An 18,819-nucleotide genomic window follows, 5' to 3' on the forward strand; every position below is an offset into this window, starting at 1 on the left:
TGTTGTAACCACTTGCTAGTTTTACGATATGTGTAGTCAAAATCTAAAATATTTTAGATTCGTCCTTACAAGATTCGCCTCTGCCACACTACTTATGGGTTCCCCATATACAGGAAACAGGGGGTGTGAGGGGTTGGTCGTAATATTGCAACTTACCCTAAACCCTAATCCTAACCCCAATTCTAAGTGTAACATTAACCCAAACAATGACCCCAACTCTAACCCTGTCCCTACCTCTAACTCAAATACCAGCCCTAATTCAATACTAACCCTAGATGGTTTATTGGTCAAACATTACCCGTGCAATCACAGCCTTTTATAGCTCTGAATTGGTGCAAGGTTTATAATCAAATAATACACATGATACATATAACATATTAGCTCCACACACGTTTGTGGAACTGTCACAAGGGTCTGTGCGATTGCCATTCTGCGCTACCAGGTGACCTCAATACGTCTTTCCCCAACCGAAGTTAATAGGTACCCATTTACACCTGGGTGGAGTGAGGAAAGTCGTCTCGTCTATTCAGTATTTGGTTTCTCGCTCCCTCACAGGTATAACACAACTCCCAGAAGTCCCACATGTCTGTTTTTGTTTCAATCCATCCCCGCTACCCTAAATCTCGCAGTCAAGTCCCTGACTGTGTCCGCCGAAATACCATACCGTACAAACTTTTAATTGACTAGATATAATGATTCAATGTCACAATTTTCTTTTCGGTTTCTTCTCCTGACACTTCCCGAGATGTATCTTGATGACGCCCTTCTGGTGCAGTTCTCTCACTTTCATGTACTCCACGGCCATGTCGTGCGTTTCCGGGGCAAAGAAGATGGGCGCGGAGTAGTAGTGGTATCGCACTTTCCCGCCTGAATCGTTAAACGGGAACGGCCAGAATCCGTACACGTTCACCTGCTCACACAGCATTAGCGCCACCGTGATCACGTAAAAACCTGGGGAAACGGGAGGAACACAATGTGTTATATTGTTTTGGGTGACTGCACTATGGGTTTGTGTGTGTTGATTCCGAGTAGCGACCGGTTGCGTTGAGAATGGGAGGTGATTTTGACAGCCTAAGTGACATGTCTGGTGAAATGGATGGCTGTGTTAATTGTACGTGTGTTATTCGCATATTCGTGTATACCTTAACTTGCATATAAGGGACAACACAAATGACTCCGTAACCCACCTGAGGTAATTTTTCTAGGAAGGCCCCGCTACGCCCAGTACCGCTGGACGTCGATGAGAACATACCTTAATTTGCATACCCAGGACAGCACAAATGACGCCTACCTGAGGTAATTTTGGTTCCGGGTCGGAGTTTAAATCTGACCAGAGGCTAAGTAAGTGCGCAGTAAATCGCCGGAAACGTGACTTTGAATGGTATGTTTTGGCCGCGATATCCCTGAAATCGTAATATCTGTGTACATGTATTTGTATTTTCTGAAAAGCCTGTTAGTTGTAGCCTTTATAGGTGGCGTAATGTTGGTGGTCCAGCGAAGACTTCCTGGCATTAGTCCGCGCGGATGATTATGTGGCGTTTTCGCCTGACCGCCGGGATGGTACGTTCTATATGCGTTGTGGGTGTGTTCGGGCCATCGAAGATAGCGATAAACTTATCGCATCGATTTTGATTAAATTCAAATTTTGGAAACACCATGTTCTGAGCTTCTTCGAGTACTAAGCCGTTACCCTGGGAAAATTCGTTTTTTCCATGCAGCCATGGTTAAAAATGACGAAAAAAATGACCCCTTGTTTAAAAATGTACTTTGATGTGCCTTAGTTACCCCTAAATAAATTGGGCGCAGAAAATATCAATGAAGTGTATTGATAAGCGGCACGGCACCCCTTTCCACCAAAAGAGTGAAAAATTCCGACCCGCGTTTAGTACAGAAATGACAGCCCGTCGGGCTGAGGGTGTCAAATTGCTCGAAATACGGAAGGAAACTCCGGTCCGAGACCTTTTCCTAGGAAGGCCCCGCTACGCCCAGTACCGCTGCACGTCGATGAGAACATACCTTAATTTGCATACTCGGGACAGCACAAATGACGCCTACCTGAGGTAATTTTCCTGGGAAGGCCCCACTACGCCCAGTACCGCTGCACGTCGATGAAGAACATACCTTGATTTGCATACTCGGGACAGCACAAATGACGCCTACCTGAGGTAATTTTCCTGGGAAGGCCCCGCTGTGCCCAGTACCGCTGCACGCCGATAAAGTGTGCGGGATTCTCGTACGCCACGCGCAGGTCCGTCCGCCGCTTCATCAGCTCAGCCTGCATCACCAGCGTGGCGTCTGCGAGGGAAGGAGGGGGGGGGTGTCAGGAGGTGGTCAAAATTAGAGAATTAAGGCTAGCAACGCAAAGTAGAAGTCAACCAACTACTATCCTTACAAACAGGAAAGCAAACATCCTTTTTTATACACCAACATGAATCAAACCGTATACTACAAAACATTCCAACCCATCTTAAAACCATTTGCCCTGGGCTTTCTTTCACTTGTCTATCTCTATGACAAAGCCTAACCATCTGCGTAAGGGGGCAAGGAAGCAAGGAAGCGATATGCCTACCAACAAATTTAAAATGATAAAATGTCCACTCATTCAACCAACCAACCAACAAACAAACAAACAAACAAACAAACAAACAACCAGCCAGCCAGCCAGCCAGCCAGCCAGCCAACCAACCAACCAGATAACCAACCAACCAACCAACCAACCAGCCAACCAACCAACCAACCAGCCAGCCAGTCAGTCAGCCAGCCAGCCAACCAACCAACCAACCAGATAACCAACCAACCAGCCAGCCAGCCAACCAACCAACCAACCATCAACCAACCAACCAGATAACCAACCAACCAAACAAACAACAAACAAACAGACAATCGAATACTGAAGACCTGATTGTCTCTCACCTTTAGGTTTCTTGATGATGACCATGCCTTTGTACTGTAGGGTCTGATTGTACCACCCGTCCTTCACCTCCTGAGAATCCTTGATTTTCCCGAACCTGGGGCATGGGAGAAACACAGAGTTCAAGATTAGTGATAGAATATATTGAGAAAGTGTAGAGTGCCTATTAGAGTGGCGAGGGATTTAACTATCGTAACAAAATTGAAAATGCATATGTTTAACCTTACATGTTGAAATTATACATGAAAAGAACATTGTAGATCCAGGACGATACGGATTCTTTATTGACACAACAAAAAAAGTACAGAGACTTTTGTATGGTCTTCTACAACTTAAGATCTGACAAAGCTAAATACATGTGTGGATAACGTCATTTATGCACAGAATATATGTATGCTGTAACAATAAAGATTTAACTATTCTCTAACATGTGGTCTCTAAGATCGAAACATTCTTTAATGTATTTTCCTATTTGAACACTGTATTAGTTATTATAGACCTTGTGTGTACATTTACAAAGAAGTTGAAATACCAGTGTTAAGGAAACAGATTCAACTTTCCGCTGCCATTTTGTAAGTCAAGCAAGTACTTACTTTCTAAGCATGGACATTGGCACTGTGGTGAAGTTGGACTTGGTGCCGACGTGGGCGAGATGCCTCTTGTCCGTCAGAGGCGGCATGTTACATCTGAAGACATAGTCTGCGCTGTCTATGTGGTCAGCACAGTTACTCTCCCTCAGCACCCCGCTGTTTCCCACTACTGAACACGTCTTGTAGAGTTTGTCTGGGTAGGGGGATTTCTGAAAATGTGAAGCAATGAGTGAAAGCGTGTTATACTCCGAAGGGTTAAGCGCATGTCGTCTATGGTATGACCCAATGAAAATATATAATATCAGAAATTATAGATAACAATACACGAGTCAAACATACATAGATAAGTGTTGTACTCAGCCAAGCAAGTAGGGTCACACGCGCGTCGTTTTCATGTGTCGGGCGTCGTTCGACGCGACGCGCGCGAGCTGTACGACACATTTTTCAAGCGTATAAACAGGCCCGCCACCGCCACGCGGCGCCTTGCGTCGTTTTTTCTGTGGCACCTTCAGGAGGTGCCACAAGTGCATCGCGACACACAGCGGGGAGTCTGCGACAAGAAAAACATCATGTTTATACCGCATTAAAGGAAAATTATGGACAAAAACAATACCTCTCAAGTATGCACAATCTAGATATCCGAAAAGTGATCACAAAATTAAGAATTAGTTGTCATAAATTAAACACAGAAATAGGTCGATACAAGAAAATACCAAATGACCAAAGGTATTTTTGTATGCATTTTCGGGATGTGAATATCGTGGAATTGAAGGGGGAGGGGAGGCTCCCCCGGAACCTCAATTTCCCATCCAAGCCAGCCTAGCGGGGACCAATAGGCGGGCAGCATTTCGGCCACACCCACAACCCGCGCTTTAGCAAGATATGGTTGAAAAAGATGTTTATTAAACTTGTTCAAAAGATACATTTGTAAATTGTTTTCTGAAATTCTGTGTCTTTGAATAGTTGGAGCAAAATAACTACCGAGCCGAGTTAAACCATTTCGGCACCGGGCTTCTGGTGCTTACATGTACGTCGGCCGCGCGGCGTACAGAACAGTATCTTAGGCCAAGTCTACGTCTGTGAAAATGTGAGAAAAGAGGCCTTGCAGTCCTGTCCTGCCGATAACCTTGTTGTCCCGATAAACCTTTGTTACCCAGGCGGTATGATCTCGACAATATGAGTGGCAGCATCTCGATACCCTTTTTAAAGACAAGGTTTGATTTGCCGATTCCGAGTTTCCAGTGCTGAAGCCGCCGACACACCAAGTGTTGACGTACCTTCGGCACTGGAGATCTAGGACGGAAGCCGCCTCACCTCTGTATACCGAGTGCTGAGAAAGGAACCCGTTACTTCGGTACTTGCATTATTTTCACCCCAGATACACCAATTCTTACATTGTTTATCTGACATTTCCAACTCAGATTACCTGCCGCGCCTTACGGAAGGATGCTGTTCAACCCCATTGTCGAATGGAATCGACCGCAAAGTGGGCGTGGCGCGGAATGCTGGTCACCCATTGGTCGCCACTAGGCTATGTGGATGCGAAATTGATCTAGGAGGGGGGCGAAACCTAACATACAAGTACGTCATGCTGCATCAGGCAAAGTGGCTATCGCAGAGTGGAACTCGCTGTCACCAAGTACAGTAGGGGCATTGTTATTAGATAGCTGTAAACAATGTCTATCTAGAGTTAGAAGTTCAAGGGTTAGGTGTAACAAGTCGATCGGTGTAATGTAGCCAGCTGCCGCCGCGCCGCGTGCCTCCGACGCTGGTGTGTTACGCCGAAATGCCGTTATACCGGCTATACAGATACAGAAGCTGGTGTGTTACGCCGAAAGGCGGTTATACCGGCTATATAGATACAGATAAGACGTACATTACAAATCTAGAAAAATCTGATTTGTGAAAACAGCGAAATATTATTATGAATAGACCAGACCAGAACCTATGATGCCGAGTCTCTTTTCAACCTTATTTTATCATTGGCAGCTTTTAAGGCTTAATTTTGATAATTTTTTTCATTTTCTAATTAGGATGAACATGGCAACGACAGGACACGGGTTTCCCACCGGAGTTGGTCTGAACTGCTGTAATGGGTCTCCCACCGGGGTTTCCCAGGTCAACTGTGACAGCAAAACAAGCAATGCTGAAGACCAGGCGGCAGCACAAGTCAACTTGAATAAGACTGGTGAGAAACTCTACATGTGTGGGGAGTGTGGGTACAGAGCGACTTACAAGTCTACCTTATCCCAACATATGAGAACCCATACAGGAGAAAAACCCTACAAGTGTGACCAGTGTGACTATTCTGCAGCACGGAAATCTCATTTAGACGATCATCTCACCAAGCACACCGGTGAGAAACCCTACATGTGTGGGGAGTGTGGATACAGGACAGCTGACAGGTCTCACTTATCCCAACATATGAGAACCCATACAGGAGAAAAACCCTACAAGTGTGACCATTGTGACTATTCTGCAGCATTGAAAGCTACATTGGACAAACATCTGGCAACACACACCGGTAAGAAACCCTACGAGACATGTGTGGGGAGTGTGGGTACAGGACAACTCAGACATCCACCTTATCCCGACATATGAGAACCCATACAGGAGAAAAACCCTACAAGTGTGACCAGTGTGACTATTCTGCAGCACGGAAATCCACCTTAGATGATCATAAAGCAAAACACACCGGTGCGAAACCCTACATGTGTGGGGAGTGTGGATACAGAACACCTAAAATGTCCCACTTATGCCGACACATGAGAACCCATATAACAGAAAAACCCTACAAGTGTGACCAGTGTGACTATTCTACAGCAGGGGAATCCACTTTGGCCCAACATCAAGCAAAACACACCGGTGAGAAACACTACGTATATACATGTGTGGGGAGTGTGGATACAGGACAACTAAAAAGTCCTACTTATCCCAACATATGAGAACCCATATAACAGAAAAACCCTACAAGTGTGACCAGTGTAGCTTCTCTGCAGCCTCTAAGTCTTCCCTAACTCGACATAAAAGAATTCACACGGAGGCACCAAGTCTGCAACTGTGACCATCTCGTTGTGATATTCCCCTCACCATAGTTTCCCTATCTGGAGGACAAGGACATATCACAGTAATGGCCAAAACATTTAGGCTAACAGAATGGATAAAATTTGCCAATAGGCCAAGTCTTTCGCTGAGGAAATCTGATAGACATATACTTCATACACAACATCTCGAATCACTGTATAACTATGGAATAATTCTTAGTCAGCCTTTAAATGTCAATTATTCAGAATTACACCATCTTTCTTTACATATCTAGAATTGTAGTTGGAGAAAAGTAAACCTGATGGTATTGATTGGATAATGTACATATAGAGCAATTAAAATCCGTGATTGTTAACAGAGTTGAAAGGTGGAAGGTAATGTTGAGTTTGTTTGAATGAAGCCATTGAAGGAGCTTCCATTTCTTGTTAATAGTTCACTTTGTTTGTCTGTATGTCTTACAGACACAATAATATCTTTTGACTTATATAAACTCAGTTATCCATCGTTTGGTTTGTAGTAAACTCTCTATGCTAATTTGCATCGGTGTAAAATGAGTGACGTACTTCAGTTTCCAACAGTAGGAAGTATTGTATAATTGTAAAAACGTACACGTTATGTTGTATACGAGTAAAAGTTTCTGTTTGTTTTGTATTACTTTTTGAAGATGTATTTATTGAAACTTTCCGCTAACAACATTAAATCGTTATGTACCTTGAACATGATGTTTCCTTCTGTGTTGCTCTTTTTTCCTTGGATGGAATATTTTCAGAGGTGGTGATTTGATCATAAAACACAGAAATCAAGATTCAGACCAAACGTTTGGCTTGGCATTCATTCCCCTAAATTATCTCTTTTAAAGTAGATCAGAAACAAAAGTCAGGCGAGTGTTACGTTGTAAGGTGGTCGGTTTGAAACGCAAAACGTTGACATTATGAGGAAAACGTAACGTGCCAACTGACATCAAATGTACTACATGGGTATTCAGGCAGACAACTTCACCTTTGACCCAAAGGGCGTTCACCTCTGACCTCGCGAGACGGAAGAACAAAGCTGCCCGAGTTCCGGTTTACGTGAAGAGAAAAACCACCATAGGAAGCAGGTAAGGCTTAGAAACGGACAGAAAAGTATTCTAATGTTCAGGGGAATAGTTTGAGCCCATTTTTGTGGAAGAAGAATCGCAGTAGGATGATAATTTGTTGGCATTTTTGGGATGTGAATATTGTTGAATTAAGGGGGAGGGGGGCGAAACCTAACATACGTTCGACCCTCGCCACTTACATGTACGTCGATTTGCATCAGACAAAGTGGCCTTTTTAGAGTACATGATTGTAAGATCTCACAAATTATGATTTTGGAACAACATAGAAGCACATTTATTCAAATGCGAGAAAGACAACACGTTAGAATTATGTTGGGTTACGTTGTAATGCATTGGGTTAAAATTGTAAAGCTTGGTGAAGTTAGAATTCTTTGAAGCTTGTTTCTATAAATTCTATTTTATCATTGACAGCGAGCTTATAACGCTTAATCTGTATAATTTCTTCATTTTCTTTTGTTAGGCTGAACATGGCAACGGCAGAACAAGGATCTCCCACCGGAGTTGGCCTGAAATGCTATGATTGGTCTCCCACCGGGGTTTCTCAGGTCGACTATGACAGCAAAACAATCAGTGGCAAAGACCAGGCGGCAGCACAAGTCAACATAGATAACGCTGGTGAGAAACCCTACATGTGTGAGGAGTGTGGGTACAGGGCGACTTACAAGTCTACATTATCCCAACATATGATAACCCATACAGGAGAAAAACCCTACAAGTGTGACCAGTGTGACTATTCTGCAGCTCGGAAATCCAGTTTGGACAAACATCTAGCAAAACACACTGGTGAGAAACCCTACATGTGTGGGGAGTGTGGGTACAGGACAGCTAAAAAGTCTCACCTATCCGAACATATGAGAACCCATACAGGGGAAAAACCCTACAAATGTGACCAGTGTGACTATTCTGCAGCATGGAAATCTTCTTTGGACAAACATAAAGCAAAACACACTAGTGACAAACCCTACATGTGTGGGGAGTGTGGATATAGGACAGCTTTTAAGCATTCCTTATCCCATCATATGAGAACCCATACAGGAGAAAAACCCTACATGTGTGACCAGTGTGACTATTCTGCTGCACAGAAATCTAATTTGAACCAACATCTTGCAAAACACACCGGTGAGAAACCCTACATGTGTGGGGAGTGTGGGTACAGGGCGGCTTACAAGTCCCACTTATCCGAACATATGAGAACCCATACAGGAGAAAAACCCTACAAGTGTGACCAGTGTGACTATTCTACAGCATGGAAATATGCTTTTGACCAACATCTAACAATGCATGCTGGTGACAAACCCTACATGTGTGGGGAGTGTGGATACAGGACAGCTGTGAGGTCCAGCTTATCCCGACATATGAGAAGACATACAGGAGAAAAGCCCTACAAGTGTGACCAGTGTGACTATTCTGCTATACGGAAGTCTCATTTAGACGATCATCTCACAAAACACACCGGTGAGAAACCCTACATGTGTGGGGAGTGTGGGTACAAGACAGCTCACAAGTCTCACTTATCTGAACATATGAAAATCCATACAGGAGAAAAACCCTACATGTGCGGGGAGTGTGGATACAGGACAGCTAGAAAGTCTGCCTTATCCCAACATATGAGAACCCATACAGGAGAAAAACCCTACAAATGTGACCAGTGTGACTATTCTGCTGCACAGAAATCTAATTTAAACCAACATCTTGCAAAACACACTGGTGAGAAACCCTACAATGGCTACATGTGTAGGGAGTGTGGGTACAGGTCAACTCTTAAGTCCACCATATATCAACACATGAAAACCCACATAGGACAGTGGAGGCTACAGAGGGGGGGCAAGGGGGGCAGGAAACCTTCACTCTGATTGGTTTATCAGCTGTGCATTACGTATTACTAGGAATAAGGCGTGAGTTTGTCACGCTGTTGCGAGTTTGTTCTACGTTGATTTATAATGTCTGCATGTTCCTACTTGTAAGGAAAGAAAGTAAAAGAAATGTTGTGGAAATCTGGAAATACCAACTTGTTATGTTGATCGGCATTCCCTCTACAAATGCAGTACATCTCAAGATATGAATAAAAGTTCAATCCTAGGAAGATGGCTTTGAATGTTCTTGGTGTCAAAAAAACTGTACTGGAGATATATTTCAATCATATTTATTCATTCCTGAGAGAAGCCTGTTGGAGACTAAACCGAAGCCCTGAGAAAAGCCTGTTGCAGACTACACCGGAGCCCTGAGAGAAGCCTGTTGGAGACTACACCGGAGCCCTGAGAGAAGCCTGTTGGAGACTACACCGAAGCCCTGTTAGAAGGCTGTTGGAGACTACACCGGAGCCCTGAGAGAAGCCTGTTGGAGACTACGCCGAAGTCCTGTAAGAAGTCTGTTGGAGACTACCTAATGAAAGCTTAACGTGCAACCTGACGTCAAATGCACTACTTGGGTAATCAGGCCAACGAATTTCTCCTTTGACCCAGATCGAGTTTACCTCTGACCTCGCGAGACGAAGGAAGGACTACACCGAACCACTGTAAGAAGCCTGTTGGAGACTACACCGAATCACTGTAAGAAGCCTGTTGGAGACTAGACCGGAGCCCTGAGAGAAGCCTGTTGGAAACTACACCGAAGCCCTGAGAGAAGCCTGTTGGAGACTACACCAGAGCCCTGAGAGAAGCCTGTTGGAGACTACACCGGAGCCCTGAGAGAAGCCTGTTGGAGACTACACCGGACCACTGTAAGAAGCCTGTTGGAGACTACACCGAACCACTGTAAGAAGCCTGTTGGAGACTACACCGAACCACTGTAAGAAGCCTGTTGGAGACTACACCGAAGCTCTGAGAGAAGCCTGTTGGAGACTACACCGAACCACTGTAAAAAGCCTGTTGGAGACTACATTGAACCACTGTAAGAAGCCTGTTGGAGACTACACCGAACCATTGTAAGAAGCCTGTTGGAGACTACACCGAACCACTGTAAAAAGCCTGTTGGAGACTACATTGAACCACTGTAAGAAGCCTGTTGGAGACTACACCGAAGCTCTGAGAGAAGCCTGTTGGAGACTACACCGAAGCTCTGAGAGAAGCCTGTTGGAGACGACGTCGTGTGCGTTACTTTTCTTACTAGAATATCAAAGTATGGATCATTATAAAGGGATTGAAAGTCATTACAAGTTGAAAAGTTATATGGTTACTCTGCTGCAAGGTGTCAAACACCTACAGGTAGAGACGAGTTACGTTACAACTTCCCGCCATTTTCTTTAGTTCTAGACGACATGACCAAAACGACGTCGTGTGCGTTACTTTTCTTAGTAATTGCAAGTTGTAAAATTATATGGTTACTATGCCACAAGGTATGGATCATTATAAAGGGATTGAAAGTCATTGCAAGTTGTAAAATTATATGGTTTAACATACTCTGCTGCAAGGTGGAGACGAGTTACGTTACAACTTCCCGCCATTTCCTTTAGTTTAAGACGACATGACGTCAAAACCACGTCGTGTGCGTTACTTTTGTTACTAGAATATCAAAGTATGGATCCCACAAGGTGTTAAACACCTGAAGGTGGAGACCAGTTACGGTACAACTGCCCGTCATGTTCTTCAGTTTAAGACGACATGACGTCAAAACGACGTCGCGTGCGTTACTTTTCTTACTAGAACACCAAAGTATGGATCATCATAAAATGATGGAAAGTCATTACGAGTTATAGTATTATATGGTTAATCTCACGCAAGGTGTTTAACACCTGAGGGTGGAGACCATTCACTTGAATCGGCGGCCAGCATCAGCAGATTATGATATTGTCGCTAGGTGTCGTTTGTAAGTCTTTAATTTGCACTTTATCGTTTAATTGGTACTTTGTGATTTTATTTATCTTCGATTTGATTTTCTTTGCGTTATTACAGACCATTTGCAACAATTCCCCATTCGTGATTTTTCATTGGGGTCGATTTAGGAAATTTCTGGGATTTCGAATCTGTATTTGAATCAGCTGCTATGCTCGGTTTAGTCCCGAATCGGCGGCTGAAAGGGCGGCTACGAATCGGCGGCCCAATCGGCGGCCTACTTCAGGTTGGTCGCAGCGCGACGCAGACCGCCACAGCTGCGGCGCGAAGCGGGCGCCGCGGTCGCTGTGTGTAAACGGGAAAGTGTCGTAGGCGACTTGGCGCGCGCGCGCGACACACATATAAACGACGCACGTGTGAACCGAGCCTTAGTGTAAATGTGGGACTAGATAATAATGTTTCTTATGCAATGTTTGTCTGAGCGCATTGAAAAGGTTTAAATTTATCCGCATATGCATCGCATTTAGATATACAAAATACTAGTATAGAAGATTTGATACAATGATGTTTAAAGTACCATTCTTTCCTCGTGGTATAATTCTAACGCAGGAGAAACAACTCTAAGAGCCCGTCTCACCTTTAGTAACAAGTTGAAGATCTTGTCCGTCAGCCTGTAGGACCTGGCGTCGTTCGCGGCGCTGGGCACGACCTGTCCCACCGCCATGTTCCCCTGCGTCATCAGCGCCATCGTGCGGCTGGAGCAGCACTGCTCAAGCTCAGACCTGGACAGGGAGATGTCCTGACTAAATCTGCGCTCCTAGCGGCCGGCCCGGTATTACACCAGCCCCCAGAACGCGGCTGGTGTAATACCGGGCCGGCCGCTAGGAGCGCAGATTTAGTCAGGCTAGACAGGGAGAGAACGTGCCGAGAGCGTTTGGGCCCGCCAACCAGGCCTCAATTACCGCGCTTCGGGGGCGGTTTAAGTTTCTTCGCTCTCAACCTCAACTTTGGTTCGGCGGCAACAGAAGACCAAGCGTAATACAGGAAGTCAGCGCATACAGGGAAACCAGCTGGAGATAGGTCCGTGGTATGACTCGCCTGTTCTTGGTAAAGGCCCGGGCCGAAAAATTACCGACAAACCGACCAAAGGTTTGGTACCCAGGCTAGTATTGAGCCAAATTTTTGAGCTGTCGCATACATGAGAGGTCAGGTGTTTAGGGTTAGGTTAAGGTTAGGGTTGGGATCATTGTTCAGGGCTAGGGTTAGACTTACAATTGGGGTTAGGTTAGGTTTTAGTCTCCCACATCACGACTAAAGCCCTCCCACCCCTTGTCTCAGGTATATTGAAAACCCTCAAGTAGTGTCGGAGTCATGTATTTGGCAGGATCATGTATTTGGATTGACACCGGGATGGAAGCATTGTTTCGAGTGGCGCTGGTTTAGGGGCCGTTTGTATGTTTGGGTTTCAGACATGGCATCATGCTACATAACGTCATCTCATTGCAAAGACCTCATAACCTAGTTGATGCCGGATAGCGATTCGTTAACGTTATCCCATTTGAGTTATCAATAAACAACTAACCTTAGTTAACGATAGCGCCACGCCATTTAATTAAAGTTATCAATAACCAACTAACCTAGTTAATGACAGCGATACGTCATCCCGTATCCACGGGCGGCGGAAGGCCTCCATGATGGCGGTGAGGTTGACGTTCTGGTGTATCCTCACCACCGGGTGTTTACTGGGGATCTGCCGGGACGACCCGTCCTTGTTATGCACGATGTAGAAAAACTCCTCCTTCCCAGCAGTCGTGTTTTCACTAGTTCTGTTATCACTCTGTAACAATACTTTATCTGCAGCCGGTGTCAATTCTTTTTGAACATCCGCATTCTTTACAGCTTTTTTAACATCCGCATTCTTTACAGCTTTTTTAACATCCGCATTCTTTACACTGTCAGCTTCCTGGGTTTTGTTGGGATCTATCTTAGGCTTGGCGTTGTCGATGAGGGTCAGTAAGCTGATTCTGAACTGGTCCTGGAGCTGTTGTTGCTGAGACTGGTTACCCTGGACAGCGCCCTTCAGCAAGGTGAGCAGATCCTGCTGACAATTTTTTGTCAATGAACTTTATTGCTCGACAGTTGTGCATGGTACAATGTATGGCATCAATAACAATGTGATCAATACAATCAAGTCTATTCTAAGAGACTACTAGTATTACTACAGGAATATGAACGTAAATGGCGTATGACATGATGTGAGTTAGGCGTTGCTATCTGCTACAATACTTTCTCTCTTTTGTAATGCACTACATATATATTGGCCTAAGTACGTAGATATGGAGTCGGGGCAGGACATAAGTAGATTGAAAATGTCTATGTTTGTCTTTGGGAGAGGTTTACCAGTTTTTCATTTTCATTAATTTTTGTCTATCTAAAGTATATGTAGGAGAGGTCATTATGAAATGATATTCATCTTCAACACTTTCTTGACATGAGGAACATTGTCTCTGGTTAGCTGGTATATTACTATACCGACCTTTTTCTGGCCCGGACAGCCTGGGTTCTGGGGAACTTCTCTGGTCCGCACCAAACTGTATGTGGGAGACATACGTATGTGGGGTTTAGTTAACGGTTAAAAGGATGGCTGCGTTTTATGTAGACTTAACACTATAGACAATGATTTACCAAAGAACTGTAGTTAAATGATTATGAAGAACCAGTAAAGACATGTCTGGAACACATATCAATAGTATAATGTTCTCTATAACTTCATGTTGTCTTATAAGTTATACATGTAGGTACCTCTGCATATGCCGTGAAAACTTTCCACAGGAATTACTACACTCGTGTACAATGTGATGTTCATGCAGCTCGATTGATTCATGAAGCCATTTATATTTCTCAATAAGTGCGTTAAGAAAACGTTGAATATGTCTAAATAAAGACGTTAAAGAAGCACACGTACCCCCTCCCTGCCTGCCAGAGCGTGGTGGCGATGCCGGGGATCTCCAGCAGACTCAAGCCAAGGAAGTAGATAGAGATGAGGAGGAGGAAGAAAGACCATCCTGTGGTCCTATTCAGCCGCCGCAGCCACCGGTACATGCTACGGGGGGAAGGCAGTCAGGGTAAACACACACAGACACACACACACACACACACACACACACACACACACACACACACACACACACACACATACACACACACACACACACATACAAACACACATACACACAGACACACACACAGACACACTCACACACACATACACACACACACACACGCACACACACACACACACATATACACACACACACACACATACAACACACACAAACACACACACAAACACACACACATATGGAGCGCCGACGGGGTCAAAAGGAGAAAACACGTCGCGCGCAGAGATAAAACGTTGCGCGCGGAGAAGAAAAAGAAAAAGAGGGAGGGAGAGAGAGAGAAACGTGTAGGGCATATGTGTCTTGGAACACAATATTTTCTTAGTATAGTGTTAATGGCGAATGCTTCTTATTGTTGCAATTATTTCAATCCAGTAACACTGTTCGAGAAGTCAGTTGATTAATTAATTAATGGCTTATTTTCAGCCGTTGGCTTGGCCGTTGAGAAAGAAGCAACGAAACATTTCAGGACATACAACCTTATTTACTGCAGTGGTAGTTTCGTGAATTGGTTAAAAATGCTGTGATTAATCCGAGGGACTTGCCATGACGGAAAGAAAAATCTGAGAGAGGACATAAAAGTAGAGATAGTGTACATATAGTAGATATTCTAGGAGGGAAAAATGTAATTGTACCGAGGGAAATATCTTGCTTAAGAGGAATTAAAAATGCAGAGAGAGTAAATATCTTACGAGGCACGAAATATAAAATTTTAGAGATACCGGTTTTATATANGGCTATTTTCAGCCGTTGGCTTGGCCTTTTGTAGAAAGAAGCAACGAAACATTTCAGGACATACNCACACACACACGCACGCGCACACGCACGCACTATGGAGCGCCGACGGGGTCAAAAGGAGAAAACACGTCGCGCGCAGAGATAAAACGTTGCGCGCGGAGAAGAAAAGAAAAAGAGGGAGGGAGAGAGAGAGAAACGTGTAGGGCATATGTGTCTTGGAACACAATATTTTCTTAGTATAGTGTTAATGGCGAATGCTTCTTATTGTTGCAATTATTTCAATCCAGTAACACTGTTCGAGAAGTCAGTTGATTAATTAATTAATGGCTTATTTTCAGCCGTTGGCTTGGCCGTTGAGAAAGAAGCAACGAAACATTTCAGGACATACAACCTTATTTACTGCAGTGGTAGTTTCGTGAATTGGTTAAAAATGCTGTGATTAATCCGAGGGACTTGCCATGACGGAAAGAAAAATCTGAGAGAGGACATAAAGTACATATAGTAGATATTCTAGGAGGGAAAAATGTAATTGTACCGAGGGAAATATCTTCCTTAAGAGGAAGTAAAAATGCAGAGAGAGTAAATATCTTACGAGGCACGAAATATAAAATTTTAGAGATACCGGTTTTATATATCCAGGCCTATTATTTAGCATTTCTCTTTTGTTCTTTGGGAAAGAAAAATCTGAGAGAGAAAATAACAGTAGAGAGAGGTATAAATAGGTAAGTGTACATATAGTATTTCTGTCCTCTCTGCCTGCATATTTCCTATCCCTCCGTCTTTCTTTCCTCTCTGCCTGCATATTTCCTATCCCTCCGTCTTTCTTTCCTCTCTCTGCCTGCATATTCCTATCCCTCCCCTCCGTCTTTCTTTCTTCTCTCTGCCTGCATATTTCCTATCCCTCCGTCTTTCTTTCTTCTCTCTGCCTGCATACATGTATTTCCTATCCCTCCGTCTTTCTTTCCTCTCTGCCTGCATATTTCCTATCCCTCCGTCTTTCTTTCCTCTCTGCCTGCATATTTCCTATCCCTCCGTCTTTCTTTCTTCTCTCTGCCTGCATATTTCCTGTCCTCCGTCTTTCTTTCCTCTCAGGCTCTGCCTGCATATTTCCTATCCCTCCCCTCCGTCTTTCTTTCTTCTCTCTGCCTGCATATTTCCTATACTCCGTCTTTCTTTCTTCTCTCTGCCTGCATATTTCCTATCCCTCCGTCTTTCTTTCCTCTCTCTGCCTGCATATTTCCTATCCCTCCGTCTTTCTTTCCTCTCTCTGCCTGTATATTTTCTATCCCTCCGTCTTTCTTTCCTCTCTCTGCCTGCATATTTCCTATCCCTCCGTATTTCTGTCCTCTCTGCCTGCATATTTCCTATCCCCTCCGTCTTTCTTTCCTCTCTCTGCCTGCATATTTCCTATACCTCCGTCTTTCTTTCCTCTCTCTGCCTGCATATTTCCTATCCCCCCGTCTTCCTTCCCTCTCTCTGCCTGCATATTTCCTATCCCTCCGTCTTTCTTTCCTCTCTGCCTGCATATTTCCTATCCCTCCGTCTTTCTTTCCTCTCTGCCTGCAAAGTCGATCGATGAGAGGGCATATTTTTAAGCGTTCCTACTCGCATTACTCATGCGTTTGCATGCGGTTTTTTTCCTCTCTCTCCGCGCTCGCGACGTGCGCGCGTGGAGAGAAGAGAAACAAACTCGCATGCAAACGTAAAAGAAATGAGCCGCGGAAGAGAAAATTAATCCAAACGGGGAAGGATGAAAATCCAGTGAAACTAAAGAAAGAAAATAAAAGAACGCCAGTTGTTGGGAAAACGTTTGATGTGTAGAATGAAAAGTCGATGAGAGGGCATATTTTTAAGCGTTCCTACTCGCATTACTCATGCGTTTTGCATGCGGTTTATTTCCTCTCTCTCCGCGCTCGCGACGTGCGCGCGTGGAGAGAAGAGAAACTCGCATGCAAACGTAAAAGAAATAAATGTGCGGCGGAAGCGAAAATAAATCCAAACAGGGAAGGATGAAAAAATCCAGTGAAACTAAAAGAATAAAAGTATATACATGTATATATATATGAACCTCAGTCGGGAAATAGTTTCACATGTAGGGAGAAAAGAAATGATAAAATCAAACATATCATACATTAAAAGAAAAGAAAGTTAAGGCAATTTATGAAACATGAAAGTTACTTCATTCACATTTTCGCTTATTATTTCCGAAGCCAAAGTCGCTATACTAAAAAAATATATAGTGATGACTTGAAGTTTATGAGCAATTGGAAATATGTTGCGCTCGAAGGAAAATACTGGCGAATTAAAAGGGAAAATAAGAAATAAGAAAATTCCTTTGATTCGTTTTTAATTGATACGTTTTATATATCCAGGCAATAATAGCAGGCATATTGTCAAGCGTTTGCTTGCGTTTTTCGTAAAGACAACTTTACGTAAGTTACATGTGCAGTGCAAATAATTTGCTCCTCTCTCTATCTCTATTATAACTGAAAAGCGACAAGTTGATTTTTTTTATGATAAGTTAGTTTTATCAAGGAGGTTTTAATCCTTGGTTTTGTTTTGTATTTGGTTACTGACTGTATCTTATTATGTTCTGTTTTGACCTTTATATTCTTGGCCAATGTGGCCAAATGCGCAATATAGGTCGTGATCTAATTATTTTGACACGTTTTGGCCGACTTGTAAGTAGGTGCGAAGTTTGCGGCGAGAATTTACAACCGCCTGATTTGCACCCGCGCACCATGGGTGTTCCTGTCTGTCAGTCGAGGCGTAACTCGTAAATAAAACTAAAGCAAATAATTGTTATCCCTTCCACAGCATATTAGCTTTGTCGATAATATGGAACATTAAATGCTGGTACAGAAGAACGGATGATTGTTTACTAATAGCTAACGTAGAACCTAGAAGGTCCTTGGTAGAACGTTTATAGAACTGGTAAAAAGGCCGTGCTTGCTGAAAAAAAAATCAACGCCTAACTCGAACAAAGACTTTGCCATCCGACTACTAATACAAATATTACACTATAAACACATATATAAACAAAATCATTTCGTCGTATGCCATACATGGTTGAGAAAAGTTGGAGTCCTTAAAAGCGGGAAACAGACGCACTCTTCTGTGCAAAAATAGACCGACTTCCTGCCGCGGCTAATCCCGGGCAAGCAGATTTTTTTGTGGGGCCAACGGTTGAGCCTTTATTGGCCGCCTGTATTTTATAAACCACTGAGCGTAAAGACAGCCAGCGGTTACAGGCGGCGGCCAATATAGACTCAGCTTACCCCACAGAATCGGCTTGGAGATTAACTTTGACCGTTGCAGATTTTGTAAAATGTCGACACAACTTTGGATACCCACAAAAGCAGTAAATGGTACAGTCTAGACTAATAATGTCCGGTCCCTGGTCCGGTCCCCTGCAGCTGGGTACTAGGTGTTGTATTTGTCACCCTGAGCTGACAGCAGAATGTGATTGCCATTTCCCAGTGCGATG

The 18,819-nt window shown here is 43.8% G+C and overlaps 2 protein-coding genes across 2 annotated transcripts; one reads left to right on the forward strand and one right to left on the reverse strand.

Annotated features, from left to right (window-relative positions):
* Nucleotides 1–703: 703 nt before the first annotated feature.
* On the reverse strand, nt 704–4,031 carry LOC109483854 (alpha-2,8-sialyltransferase 8E-like). The gene is made up of 5 exons (XM_019787001.1): nt 4,008–4,031; nt 3,505–3,710; nt 2,914–3,008; nt 2,161–2,295; nt 704–951 (listed from the first exon to the last, which is right to left on the reverse strand). The coding sequence occupies exons 1-5, from the start codon at nt 4,029–4,031 to the stop codon at nt 704–706; spliced, it is 708 nt and encodes a 235-aa protein (XP_019642560.1).
* A 1,707-nt stretch (nt 4,032–5,738) lies between these two features.
* LOC109483855 (zinc finger protein 84-like) lies at nt 5,739–9,728 on the forward strand. Its single transcript, XM_019787002.1, has 5 exons — nt 5,739–6,057; nt 6,597–6,628; nt 7,559–7,640; nt 8,341–9,100; nt 9,185–9,728. Exons 1-5 carry the CDS (start codon nt 5,758–5,760, stop codon nt 9,496–9,498), a joined length of 1,488 nt encoding a protein of 495 aa, XP_019642561.1. The 5' UTR covers nt 5,739–5,757; the 3' UTR covers nt 9,499–9,728.
* The last annotated feature ends 9,091 nt before the right edge of the window (nt 9,729–18,819 follow it).

Source organism: Branchiostoma belcheri, unplaced genomic scaffold (assembly GCF_001625305.1).
Source record: "Branchiostoma belcheri isolate BF01 breed outbred unplaced genomic scaffold, Haploidv18h27 scaffold662, whole genome shotgun sequence".
Lineage (NCBI taxonomy): Eukaryota > Metazoa > Chordata > Leptocardii > Amphioxiformes > Branchiostomatidae > Branchiostoma > Branchiostoma belcheri.

Coding starts and splice junctions, on each gene's coding strand:
- LOC109483855 (XM_019787002.1), top strand. CDS start 5,758: ATGAGAACCCATACAGGAGAAAAACCCTACAAGTGTGACCAGTGTGAC. Junction 7,641..8,340: donor AGAGAAAAACCACCATAGGA/AGCAGGTAAGGC, acceptor ATGATAACCCAT/ACAGGAGAAAAACCCTACAA. Junction 9,101..9,184: donor TCATCTCACAAAACACACCG/GTGAGAAACCCT, acceptor AAATCCATACAG/GAGAAAAACCCTACATGTGC.
- LOC109483854 (XM_019787001.1), bottom strand. CDS start 4,031: ATGCACTTGTGGCACCTCCTGAAG. Junction 3,711..4,007: donor ACTTGTGGCACCTCCTGAAG/GTGCCACAGAAA, acceptor TCACATTTTCAG/AAATCCCCCTACCCAGACAA. Junction 952..2,160: donor TCCCAGGAAAATTACCTCAG/GTAGGCGTCATT, acceptor CCGTTTCCCCAG/GTTTTTACGTGATCACGGTG.